Genomic DNA, 14,048 nt, shown 5'->3' with positions numbered 1-14,048 from the left:
CACAGTTTGGTCCGGTTGAGTAGAGGGTGTCCAGTGATTCCTCAAGATACTAGTACTTCACCCCTGGGCCACTATGAAGTGTTACCACCACCCCTAACACAGAGACAGCATGTGAAGGGGGTATTTCTGTCATTTGTAAATGTCCCTTGTAATTAGAGACAGAGGGAAAAATCGCTCTTTTAGCCTAAAGATTAGGAACCTCATGAAAGCAACATCCCATAGAGAACTGACAGCTATTCTGAGGATGTGGATCCAGTTCAGAGCAACCTCAATAAAGGTGCCAGAAGACCTTAGAGTTCTCTGAGAGATCAACAGGCAAGTGATGCACAAGTTACTTATTTATGAACTGGCTATTTTTAAGACAAAGCCAACCAGATAATTTGCAACTATTCACGGAAGGTTTTACAGGTTTGGATAAATATCTCTTTCTTCTTCTTTGGTCCCAAATATTTATGTAAACTTCTGATTTGAATTATCTATTTTAAGTGGAAAAAAAATGAAGGCAATACCCTACATAACTTCTTTACAAAAAAAAAAAAAATTAACCAAAGCCTCCCTCATCACTCTAAATAAGTGGAAAAAAATATTAGTGACTATCAGTCCAATTACCGTAAAAAGAAGCTACAACTATTGATAATCCCTAGTTGGATATGTGGATCTATTTGACTAGTGAAGATTGTATTAATTATAAGAATCCTAAGCAAACACTCATATAAAAGCATTTTTGCCAATAAAACATAACAAAAGGGTGTATCTTAAAATTACTTCTATAAGGAGAGGAGCGGGGCGCCTGGGTGGCTCAGTCGGTTAAGCGTCTGCCTTCAGCTCAGGTCCTGATCCCCGCTGGGGACTGAGTCCCGAGTAGGGCTCCCTGCTCGGGGGAGTCTGGTTCTCCCTCTCCCTCTGCTCCTCCCCCACCCCACCCCATCCCCTCTTGTGCTCTCTGGTTCTCTCTCTGAAATAAATAAATAAGATCTTTAAAATAAGTAGAGGAGCAATGGGAGCTTTTGGACCATTGTCTTAATTGAGAAGACATCATAAGCACCCCAATATTATTTTATGCCCCACATTGTTCCAGACAGGAGAAGGTTCTTCACTGCACGAGAAGACCACACGACACAAACACATCCAAGTCACACCACAAGTTGCACTAGCATGGGAAACACGTTGACGAGACAACACACAGTAGGGGTCAGGTACAAGGGTCAGCTCATCACACATCGGGAACCAAACAGAAACACTCTGAAACTCACAGAGATGCTTACTCTATTCCCCACCCTGTGCCTCCAAAAATCACCCCCAGGGCCAGAATGGTGCCTGCCACAGCACCTATTAGTCTGCTTGTGGCCATGTTCACTGTGCGGAGGGAAAACGGAGATCTTTTTTAATAAAGGACATTAATCACACACCAATTTTGCTAACACACAAAATAACCTTTTCAGGAAACGCTCTGGAAGTCAGTTAAGTACTGACATCTTTCCTTTAAGATTTGAAATGAAGGTTTACATACACACTGAGAATACTTGAGGATAATTTGTATAATTTTGAGGATAATTTAACTGCAAACTCCACAAACCCTTCTTAAAAACATCATCTCTTATAAATGCTGTTGAACCCATATATAATCTAATTTGAATTAGAGTTCCTACAAGGAATGAATTGGAATTAAAATATCATTTAAACTGCCTAACAGCAAGTCTGGGTTTCAATTACAAAGTAACAAGCCATTAGTATATTTTATAAACTTCTCAAACTGTAAAATATGCCTAAGAGGCTACATGTTTTTAAAATTCAGAATTTATTATCTAATTTTGTGAAAGTCCTTACAAATTTAAAAGACTATCTTTAAGATTAAGTGTATTTTCACCTGTAAGAGTGTATTTCACGTAACTCTGCAATGTTTGGGTTTCTGTCACAGTATTTGGGCATTTAGGGTTTTTTTTTTTGTTTACAGTTTGAGTCCATAAACTACTCGCTGAGAAAAAGTTAGGGTCACCAGGAGGCGTGGACCAGCCAGCAGTAGATTACTGAGTGGAGATACTCCACGCTTGCACATCACCTCTTCCATGCAGAGCTTTCGGATCTTGCAAAAAGGGCCTGCGCTGAGTAGAGGTCCTCAAGTTGCTCTCCACACAGGCAAGGTGAAGGTTAACATTGAAGCAGAAAGGCAGAATAAGATTGAGTGTGTGAGTGCAAGCGTGTGGACACATACACACTTTACCTCATTCCCATGTGAATCGAAAGTACTGGCTTCAAATCACTTTACTAATGAAAAGAGAGACTGACTTTGATAAGGCTGCATCACACACTCTGTGTGCTGTGAGGCAATGAAGCAAAACAAAGAACCACAATTTGAACTCACGACTGTTTAAAGCTCAATATTGGGGTCATTGACCTTTTTTGTCTAACTCCTCTCTGAAAGAAGAGAGAGAACCTCAGATCTCCAACCCTGGTGAGCAGCTGTACTTCATTTCATCACAGGGCAAATAATATGAGTAACAGTCTAGCTTTATCATTAGGAAGGTACAACCTGAGTTGTTCTTAAAAAGAAAAAAAAATGTGAAATACAACAGAAAACAGAGAAAGTCTACTGAGGACGTTGAGGAGAATGGAAAGAAGACCAACATATAAGATGGTGGTGATGTTTTCCAAATAGAACAATACATTATAATCCAAAATAACCTGAACTATATCTCAGATTTCCAAACTGTGAAGGCAAATACTGGAATGAAAGGTATTATAGATAGAAATACACATTTTTTTAAAAGATCTTAGAAAAATCATTGCCTTCAGAATACTAAATTAACCAGGACATATTATTTTGTAATTTTTTTCCCTTAAGATTTAGGCATTGGCCCTCAGAGCCAAAATGCATGAAAGTCCTATTACCTGTCCAATTTTTATATAAGCTACAATGTTTTAGAGTGCTAAATTGTAGGAAACACACACACACACACACACACACACACACACACACAGGTAAGATGTGGTGCTACATGAATACTTGTTAATTTTTAAAAACTATAACTGCATGAATGAATAAAATGGCAATTTAAAGAGGCTTTTGTGTTTGCTGTAGATGTAATTTCTCACTGTACAATCAAGAGAATTAGGCAATCTGTCATGTGGGTTTTAAAAATCAAACAGAAGAGCAAGGCATTTCTGTAGATGCTTCAAATATGCATTCCAGGTAAACAAATACAGCCTATAATCTCTTCTGAGCAAGAATAATTATCTTCAAATTCTTAACTGATAACAACTCTTAATACCAAAGAGAGATAAATTAAGTGTGAAAAGAGCTTTTTCAAAAGTATCCTCCATCCTCCTTGTTCACCCTCCCTCCTTCCCTCTCGCTGCCTTCAACTCTCGTACATTGAGAACGTATGTGAAATACACTTGGCTCTATCAGGATACTGAAGAGGGTTATCTCTTCCAGAAGGTTGTGATTCAACCTGCTTTTAAACTGACATGAATTAATCAACTGGCTCACAAGTGGGTGGATTTTTGCAGGGGACAAATTTGAAAACGGAAGGTTCAGCTGCTCCTTGCAGCTACAAAGGATTTATCTTATTTAAAAGAAGAAAAAACAACCCCCCCCAAACCCCACCTTGTATCTTTGGGGGCCTATGCTGTCGTTTTACTCCTGTACTAATTGATTAGTGATGCAACTGTATCTGTTCATTCATTCACTCGTTCACTTGTTCATTTGTTATCTATTAAATGTCTTTTTTGTTCCAGGAACTATGCCAGGCACATGATGACATACCTTTTTTTTCTCCGCGTCCCACCAAACCTGGAGATGGAACTAGTAAAGACTCTAGCTAATAACACAATCCCCCTATGAGGGACTCAACTTTCTTCCCTAACTCTTTAACGTACTTACCTTTGCGTTATAACTTGTCTGTGGAAATTCTTTATTACCTACTGGTATGTCTTCATTTTTGTTTTCTCACCAATTTCTGTTGTCTTTTGGCTTATTATTATCATTGTTTTTAGTTTGGGTTACCTGCTATCTAGTATCACATGTAAAGGCACATTTTTAAATAAACTTGTACTATTAAGATACAAACTATAACTTTCCTCCTTTTCGTAAGACTTTCTACTTTATTAGTAGAATTCTCCCACAGACAAGTCATGCTTCCAATAGAGTGAAATTGTGCTTTTGAAACTGAGCAATTGGGGTTTTTTTTCTTATTTTTGAGAGTTTCTGAAAAAAAAAAAAGGTGCATTTATTTCATCTAAGTGATTCTAATGAGCCAAAGGGCTATCATCCTGTATCCCTTAATAATTCAAAGACTGGAAGCATCAAAGCCATCATCTGTACTCTTATAAGCCAAAGTTCCTTCTGTAGGGATTTATGATTTCACTAAAATTTAAGATTAGAAATAAATACTAAATATACTCTTTATAATTTAGAATATAACACTGGCATGACAAGCATGTTTTCTAGCTCCATATTTCAATGTTAGACAATCAGATCTCCTTACTCTTTTCCATGAAATTAAAAAATAAGTTCATTTTCAGATACATTGGATGAAATGTCTAAGAAGATGAAAAATTATTTCATATAAGAGTATTATTTCAGACAGTTTACATTGTCAATGAAAATATCCTGGAGTTTTTCTGAACTCAAACAAAATCAATTCAGTTACTAAAAAATTAACACCTGGTAAATCCTTCAGTTATTGATGAGGCCATTATTAATGAGAAAAATACATAAGTGATACATAATTATACATGAGCATAATCATATATGATAATCATAATTACTCATCTGTAGTCATCTGAACTACAAAATCAAAGATTTGTGTACTCACAAAGGAAGTTATCAACAAGATATATGCAAACAGTAAATGTAAACACTAAGTAATACTCCTCAAGGTATTAAGACTTAGAAATTATTGTTTTCAAAGTGCTAAATGCTGATAATATAAAACTCCCTTGACAGGTAATGGATCAGCTAACCAGCTTAATCACAACAGGGTTACTGTTTGACCCTTTCTACTTATTACTGCGCTATGAGAACCAGCAGAATAACTTAATACTCAGCTTTAAATAAGGCAGTGCACAATAACAGAGCATTAGGCTCAAGATCAGGTGATCTATGTTTTATTCTTGGCTTTGTCCCTACCTAGCTGTTAACTAATAATTAAATTAGTCTTCTCATCTGTAGAACAGCGGGTCTGGACTGAATGACCACTAAGGCCCTTCTATCTCTGATTTGATGACTATGGACATAATGAAAGGGTCTGAGCAAAGCTCCCAGGAAGGCCTCTGTCCTTCCTTATCAATGGAAACATGTGATATGTTCCAGTTTCTTCTCTTCCCTCCCGTAATGGCGATGCAAACCATCCAGTTTGAAAAGTTCCACTGTACTGCATAATAAGCACCAATCAAAGATGTCCATGAATTGTCAAAAATTACCAGTACTTCTACTGGCTCTCCCTGCAGCAGGTGGGAGTTCTAGCCTTTTAAAGGGTACAAACTTATCCTACCCCATTAGGACAAACCAAAATAATTTCTCTGAATTCAGTGGACACATGTTGGGAGAAGAAGGACCAGAAGAGTCCTCATATGTGAAATAAATGTCAATGTGGAGAACATGAGTGAAGTAATATGTAATAGAAAATCCTTTTTAGAAAAATCTCTGCTCACATGGTTTTTGCTTTGAAATGCCATTTCCTGTCTTTTAATAATTTTGGCTTGAGAGGTTGGAGCAAATAAACCAGTATGCTTTAAACTGTGGGTAGACAGGTGCAGAGTGACTTCAATGGCAACATTTTTACGTGTGTGTGTGTGTGTGTTTGTTTTTTTTGTTTGTTTGTTTTTTGTTTGTTTTTTTTTTTTTTTGGTTCCTACTCAGATGGAGATGTTGAATTTTTATTCTTCCAGACACTTACTTTTAAAATACCTGAAACACATTGGCTAATTTCTGGTGCCCCCAAATCAACTGAAGCAAAGCCACAGAGTTTGCCTTGATTTTTACTAATTTAGGTTTTGATCCAGAGCCCTGCAGCTGGATACAAATTTATCTTTCATGCCTTTGTTAGTAATACAGAAGACTATTTTCATTTTGCTTTTTGAATTTTTTTCCTCCATGACAAGAAAATAAAACTAAATATTTTTTAAATATCTTGTCACTGTATCTATACAAAAAAAGTCATCTATGGCTAGACAGGCCAGATCACTTGGGTGTTGCCCGTTTTATGACAAGCATTTGAGAAGCACCACTGTGATCCGCAAGGCAAGTGCCAACCAAACTAATTCAATCATGAGAAAGAATATATGGTAATCAGAGAAAATCTATGGCACCTAACTAGCTGCTGGACCTACAGTCAAGAAAGTACACACTGTTTCAATATTTGGAGTTCATGACCTGCTACTCTTCAACAAGGCAATACAACAAACCATTACTGATAAACTGAAAAACAGTACTAACATGCACCATCTTATTTTCCTTCACATGTTCCCAATGGGAAAGTCTGTAATATTTATTGAGGACCTGAAGTATGCCAAGGATATGCTGCTCTTTAGCTAGTAGATGGTCAATAAATATTTTCTATGGATAAAATGAGAGATAAAATACTCTTACCAATTTCTTTTAACCAGAATATAAAAAATAAAATCATAAAACTCACTATGAGGTGTTAAAATTTTGATTTCTGTTGTTTCTCATTTTACTTGTGTATTAACAGATTTTTCTATAGAGGCTGAAAAGATATTAACAACCATTATAGACAGAGCTATTATTTAGTCATACTAAAATTGCATGGCTTTTCTGGAAATCTAATAATTTATAATAACTGCTCTTCATTTGTAGTAATTAATGGCTTTTTTCAACTTAATCAAGATTATCAGAGTCATGAGGATTTTAACAATTCTGGAACCAGTGGGTGCCTTTACTTTAGTGATTCCATTGTCTTCATTAATAATGAAAAAAGAAAATGTGCAACAGAAAAGAAACACACCAGAATGTGTATATTGATTACCTCTGAGTTGTGGAATTAAGGGTGATTTTTATTTCCTTTTTAACCTTTTTCTGTATTTTCAAAATTCTCTACAATAAACATGTATTACTTGAATGGTCATAAAAGTTATTTTTAAAAGACAGTATAGAATAGAATCACAGGGAAAAGGAAAACAAAACGGAAGGCAGCCATGAATCTCTTCTCCAGAATGCGGCTGTTTACACCTCCATCTAAGCTTTCTAGGCATGGGTGGGTGAGGAATTGGGGAACAGACAGATCCAGACACCTGATAAATCCCCACTCCACCTAATGAAAAAGGACAGAGTCTTAGGCAATGGAGCTCTGTTCATCTTTTCAGGCATCTTTATGCATTGCTTGAGGAAACAGCATCTAGACCTTTAGGAGAATCAGACATGCCATGGAGAGAAAATTTGGAAAGTGTGAATGTCTGTTTCCCTTGTGGGAGCTTTAAATCCACTCTAAATCCAACTTCTGAAGGCGGATCCAAGAATTTTTTGTTCCAGTTTTAAGGTAACTAAAGACTAAATGTGAAAGTGGAATTGGTTCCTTTTTACAAATAGAAAAAGGAGAACAGAAATAGACTGCGAGGGCGTGACTATGATTCTTATAGAATTTTAGCATCATGGGCATTTTCAGCAAATGCACGAAGAGTGTTTAGCACACCCACTATTACTGAACATTACACATGCACCCAGACCGCTACATCTCTTCAGGAATTGGGGACCATGGAGCTTCATACACTTTTGAAGTTGTATTTACCCATATGGACAATGCTGAAGTTCAGAGTTTAAATGAGCTTTCATGCAAAACTAAGCAGATCAAAATCACTGTTTCTAGGTGCATTTTTTTTCCTACCTGCCGGAAAAAAAAATCATGATAGTTATTTATAAAACACCATTAGTGGTACCATGAAAAAGAAGAACCTGGTGTATGATGTCACTGGGATTCATCCTTTGTTCCAATAACTCTGGTTTCTCAGGTACAATGCTAGATAGATGCTGTAGTAAGCCTATTACAACTGATGACTTCTTTAGATCTTTGCAAAACATGAGGGCTTGGGAATGAGGGGAATAATGAGAAAGTGATTACCATGTTCATGATGACAAAGACTACATTATGACACAATGTAATGGGAGGCAATGGGCCTGGTCCTAGCCCTGTCTCTAATTACCTGGGTAACTTTATAGGATGTCACCTGACTTCAAGGCTTGTGTATTCTCATCTGCAAAGTGAGGGTGGTTCTAGATGGTCACTGAGACACCTCTTAATTCTAAAATTCTAGGGGCGTCTGGGTGGCTCAGTTGGTTGAGCATCCGACTCTTGATTTCGGCTCAGGTCACGATCTCAGGGTCGTGGGATGAAGCACTGCATTGGGCTCTGTGCTCAGCGTGGAGTCTGCTAGAAGTTCTCTCTCTCTCCCTCCACCATTCCCCTTGCTCTCTCTCTCAATAAATAAATAAAATCTTTTTTAAAAAAATAAAAATAAAATTCTAATTTCTCTCCTTCTGATGGCTGTTTAAGACAAAGTCCAGGCCTTTGTGTTCTCTTAAAGAATTAACATTCTGTGAAGATTTTCAGCTTCTCCCTAATCAAAAGCATGTTTAATCAGAATAAGAAGACTGCAATCTCCCTCTAGAGGGACTCAAATACTGAAGAATGACTAGAGTCTCACATCGGCCAAAAAAACTGTATCTATTAGAAAACTGGCATAGTGTAGACAAACTGTAAAATGATTAACATATGTGATTATCGAAAAAGAAGGTTTAAACTAAAGAAAGGAAACAGGAAGGAAGGAAATTGGTATATTTACTTCTTCTTAATCTCAGTTCTAAACTAAGGGGAAATTCACACATTTTTTTTCCTCTCAAGACGTCATTCTAGAATCCTTCATTCTGCAGTAACATGAACTATATATTTGAAAGGCCAAAAAAAAAAAAAAGATATTCTGATGTGTCTCCTTTCAAACCTATTAAAAGTTGTTATATTGGCACCATTGGAAGAGTACCAACAAATTCAGTATGTGATGAATTGAAACTGAAATCACACAAACCCTTGGGTCCTTCATCCTTGGGAGGGTGAAGGTTCCTAACCGGATCCCGGATACTGCAGTCAGTCCCTGCCCAGGTGAAATCACAGATGCAGGTGGCTTCATTACTACACACCTGTGAAGAACAAAGAACAGAGATGGGACATTGTCATTGGGATTGTGCTTTTCTGAATAATAGTGATAAATGTGAAAGAGCCATGGGGCAGGGCAGAAGCTTTTAAAAACTGTTGAATTTTTTAAGTCTCCCACAGTGGACAATGGGAGACATTGTCTATATTAAATTGTTGAATAGTGTTTTTCTTGTTAATTAAAGAGAGACCCATTTAAAAGAAGACGTTTCATTAAATATTAATTGTTTATGTTGATATTATTTACCTGCACAAATGTCTGATGATGTAGTTTTTTCAAAAGTAGTTGTTTCTAGGAACATACTTTAGAAACATATGCTTAATTCAAGAAATTAATAGATACTGGGCTCCAGTGGCGAGGCCAGAGGTGAAAGGCCAGAAGACATAAATCATCAATGTACTGTTTTACCTCACCATGTCCAACACCACATTTGTTTGGTGGCACTGTCTCAGCCAAATGAACACCCCCCCACCTCCCCTGCCTGCCCTGGGATCACTCTTCTCTGTCAGCCAGGCTGAAGACCCTCCTCGCATGCTCTTTGTCTCCTTTTGCTGGTCCTGGAGACCAAGCAGCATGCTAGAATGGGCTTATAATTTAGATGAAATAAACAACCATCTGCAAACTAGAGACAGAGGTGTTGAAGCTCTTATTCACCTGTGAGATACATTCAGAGACCGATCATTAGGGATGATAAATTGAATAGAAGCTTATTTCTGTAAGAAGCTTTTTAATCTGAAATGTTATAGTACCACGATTACGATTAATGAGGCTGAATTTGACCTTTTATTTAACAGGATGAAAAAGTGGGAGAGATAGTAGAGAATGAAGAGCCTTTCTAAGCATTAAGTTTTGATGTGTTCAGGGCAACGACTGAAATATCTCTCCGGTGCTTTTATTTTAACATAGCGATCATTGCGCACTTACTACGTGCTAGGCACCTTCGCTGAGTGTTTTATGTAAAGCATCTAATTTGATCCTCACACTAGCACTCTGGTGGCTGTGGGAGGGTAAGTGACTTACCCGAAGTCACCGAGAGAACAAGAAGCAGAGCCAGGACTCCTACCCGTGGCTCTATCTAGCCTTTAAATCCATGCTCTAAATCCCTAAGCTGTACTGCCTCCCCTGTGAGCCTAGGATTCAACCAAACCTGAAATGCTAAGTAGTCACTGGGCATGTCCTTCTTAGGCCTCTCTACCTTGTTCTACTCTACATCTACTCTATCTCTATATCTACTCTATATCTATATTTTGAATTATTATCACCTTCATTCCAGCATCTCCTTTTATATCATCACTCTCAATTTCTTCATGTCTTTTTTTTCCATTTCTAAAGTCTGTATACATTTTGAAAGATCTTTCTTTTACTAAACCAATTTAAATAATTATTAAAACTTGTTTCTAGATATTAAGTCTAGTTTTGCCAGGAAGTGTCTGCCCAAACACTTTTCAGAGAACTACAAATGTATTTCATTCAATTACAAATGTAGTTCATAGAATTACAAATCCATGCATGTGTGAGTAGAGAAGGCATCTTCTCTTGAGCTGGCAATGGTCTGCGCATAACCATACAACTTTAAACATGTGAATTATACCAGTGGTCCAACTTCTAGTCTATGCAATCTGGCACATGCAGATATTCAGTTTACATGCTGACTAGCTAAAGGGGAATTTCTGAGAGGACTAGTTATTTTGAATGGTACAAAGTAGTTCACGTGGGGTCGACAGCTCTATTAGGAACCATATCGATTTTCTTCCAATTCTTCAGATGTCAAGCTATAGATACGTGATGAATACAAACAGCCAGTGATAAGAGAAACAATGAAATAAAACCATATTAATACATATGGGTATTATCCTTAGCAGATAAGGATACTAAGGAAAGCATCTTAGGGCACAGATACTGGCAACACTCACAAAAGGAGAATGAATGATTGGAATGGAAATCTGACCGCTGTGAACTTTGAGGGTGCCAGACAATAAAAGTTTGAACCAGAACACAGATGCCTACTTACCCCATGGCCTGAACAGACTTTACCCTTGGAATCAAGTGGGCAGCTACTCATATTTAGGGCCTGAATCTGTAGGCACTTCCGATCTAAACACATCATGGATGGACCACATGGCGTTCCATCTTCTACATAGCCCACATCTGTATCATCATCTAAAATCACATGAGCACCACTAAAAGGAGAAAAATATTCATACAACTATTAGCACCATAGTTAGAAATAGAAAGACAACATGAAGGAGGCTTGGTCTTCATGAAACTAAAGAGGCATTTCTCCACTTATCCCTTCCTTTCCCCTTTCCCCACTTCTCCTTAATAAAAGAGCACATTGACAGGAAATACCTTTTATTGTCATTATTACACTGCATGCCATCAGGAAAAAAATGTCATTTGCACAAAGTGTATTCTAAATCTTCACTTGTTTTCAAGAACAACATAAAGACTAAGGGAGAGGTGTTCATCTTAGAATAAAGGAAGCAAGCTTCATATGAGCTCTCCAAGGCTCTCAGGTGCGTCATGGTACCAAAAAGCAGATGCTGAGCAAATAAGCAAATGAAAATATTTTGAAAATTATTATGATTGCTTTAGAGAATTGGATCGTTCATGGTTGAGAAAACAAACCAATTCCTCCCTATATTTATTTACTTCTAAAATTTCAAAGTTAGGGACAACCTGAATTTGAATAATAATCAATGTTATAATTACTAATAGGGTATCTGGCTAAATATACTAGTTTAGAATGTATGATTTAATAAGGCTGTCATATTAAAAGATGTGTGAAAATTTATGTTCAATGAATGTGCATCTAAGTAACTATACTTGAAGACTGCAATTTTATTCCAGGAAGGATTTTTTTTTAAGATTTTATTTATTTATTTGAGAGAGAGAGAGCACTAGAGAGATGAGTGGCAGGCAGAGGGAGAGGGAAAAGCAGGCTCCCCGCTAAGCAGGAAGCCCAACACGAGGCTTGATCCCAGAACCCTGGGATCATGACCTGAGCCAAAGGCAGACACTTAACCAACTGAGTCACGCAGGTGCCCCTCCAGGAAGGATCTTATCATCTAAGACCGGTTAGAATTTTCTTCAGAACAATTTAAAAGAAAAAAAGGGCATGTGGGTGGCTTAGTCGATTAAGTGTCAAACTCTTGGTTTCAGCTTGGGTCATGATCTCATGGGTGGTGAGATCAAACCAATAATGGAGCTCAGTGGGGAGTCTGCTTGAAATAATTCTTTAAAAAGAAAAAAAAAAAGAAAAGAAAAAAACCAGAAATCATTTGACTAAGAGAACATTATTCAGTTTGTTTACTCAATTTCCTAAATTTTGTGCAAAAAATTTTTTGTATGTTTCCAAATCTTATATTCACCCACATAAGATGAAGGCTGGCTACTCTAAGCATAATACAATAAAAGTCTGCAGATGCTAAAGGCAATTCTGTAGGGGAATTCCAGAAGTGTTTTGGGCAACAACAGAACCATTTGAATGAAAGGACAGCATCTTAGAATTAAGACTACTTTGAAAGGAATGATACTTATTTGGAATATAATATGACTCCCTGGCTTTAAAAACATGCCTTGTACTCAAAACTGAATATCAAAAATGTTTGCCTATAGTATAAACAATATTCTAATAAATATATTCTATATGCGGGTGACTATTTATTAAACCATCTTCTAAACTAGAAATATGTTACATGAAGTATAGCTTAAACTTTCTTGTCATAAAAAAAATAAAACACACATAGTGTTCAGATAGTGACCTATTCCAATGCTCAAAGCTTTAATCATGGATACTGTAAGTCTGCTTGATGATTATAATTACAAAGACTGCCCCTCTACCACTAAGTGGTCCAGTTTTTGAGTGAATGTAATTTGCAAATCAACATACAACTTTGTTTTTTTTTAAATAACTCTGAACATGAAAAGTGATCATAAAATCAAAGTCAACACTCCTCCTATGAACAGAAAAATTTCCCTTGATTTTTCTGAATTTGTAATTCTTGTGATTCATTAGGTTTTCAAACATTTAGTATATTACCTGCAGTCAATCACTCGGCCTTGATGGTAGAAGGAAGTTGGGATGATCTCACCCTGAAGTTGACCAATTCGTGGAGCTCGAGTAAGATTGGTACAGAGTAAAAACCCACAGAACACATCACTGAGCATGTTAAATAAAAACAGAAACAGAACAGGACAGGAGGAATCAAGCTCCACATAATCAAAAGTATTCAGTCCACACATACCCAATAATTGAAAATATTTTCCTCCATCCTAAATAAAAACACGTATTCAGACATTGTTGGTTGGCTATGACCCCCATCCTTCTTTGCTAACAGGATCACAGTTTTGTTTGGGTAGCAACCAGCTTGCAATGGATCATGACTGGTATCTAAGCTAGTAATGGCACCTCCGGCCCCCATACTCACTTTCCTACCCATCCCACTGTCCTGCCCTGGTAGAGCTAAAAGTGGCCCTTGGGTGTTGAGATGCGAGGAAAAGCCCGCTAGAAAGTTGCTGGGGAGAATGTTGCTTTCTGGATAAGAGGTTAGAGCCAGACAGGGAAAAGACCTTTTGTTCAGACTCCCACATTGCCTGCCTTTGAATGTGCGGCCCTGGCATCCACCTTGCCATAGTGAGCTCACCAGCAGAAGGAAGCACTCAACATGCTAAGCATTCCAGAGCAGAGAGAGAGAAATCGGCTGGGTCTTTAGCAACACTATTAAATGACTCAGCCCTCATGAGGGCAGCTACCTCCTGCTTCTCTATTAAATAAACAGTGAACTAACTCCCCCTTTAAAAAGGGCAAGGAATTGAAATGGCACATCAAAAAGGGGGGGAAGAGGAAATCCATGCCCAATAAATGATGAAAATGTACTAAA

General features: G+C 37.4%; 1 protein-coding gene across 4 annotated transcripts in view; it reads right to left on the bottom strand.

Moving 5' to 3' along the window:
- Positions 1–14,048, bottom strand: part of ADAM23 (ADAM metallopeptidase domain 23) — a 187,541-nt gene that overhangs the window by 13,771 nt on the left and 159,722 nt on the right. For 3 of the 4 annotated variants that reach the window (XM_038585540.1, XM_038585537.1, XM_038585539.1), the window contains 3 exons: positions 13,208–13,327; positions 11,177–11,345; positions 9,040–9,151 (listed from right to left, as the gene is read on the bottom strand). In XM_038585540.1, coding sequence (XP_038441468.1) covers positions 9,040–9,151; positions 11,177–11,345; positions 13,208–13,327 — 401 coding nt within the window. Of the gene's footprint in view, positions 1–1,265; positions 1,357–9,039; positions 9,152–11,176; positions 11,346–13,207; positions 13,328–14,048 lie in introns of all 4 variants that reach the window. The other variant, XM_038585538.1, reaches the window with a different exon arrangement.

This window comes from Canis lupus, chromosome 37 (genome assembly GCF_011100685.1).
Source record: "Canis lupus familiaris isolate Mischka breed German Shepherd chromosome 37, alternate assembly UU_Cfam_GSD_1.0, whole genome shotgun sequence".
Lineage (NCBI taxonomy): Eukaryota > Metazoa > Chordata > Mammalia > Carnivora > Canidae > Canis > Canis lupus.
This window is presented reverse-complemented; position numbering and strand designations above follow the sequence as displayed.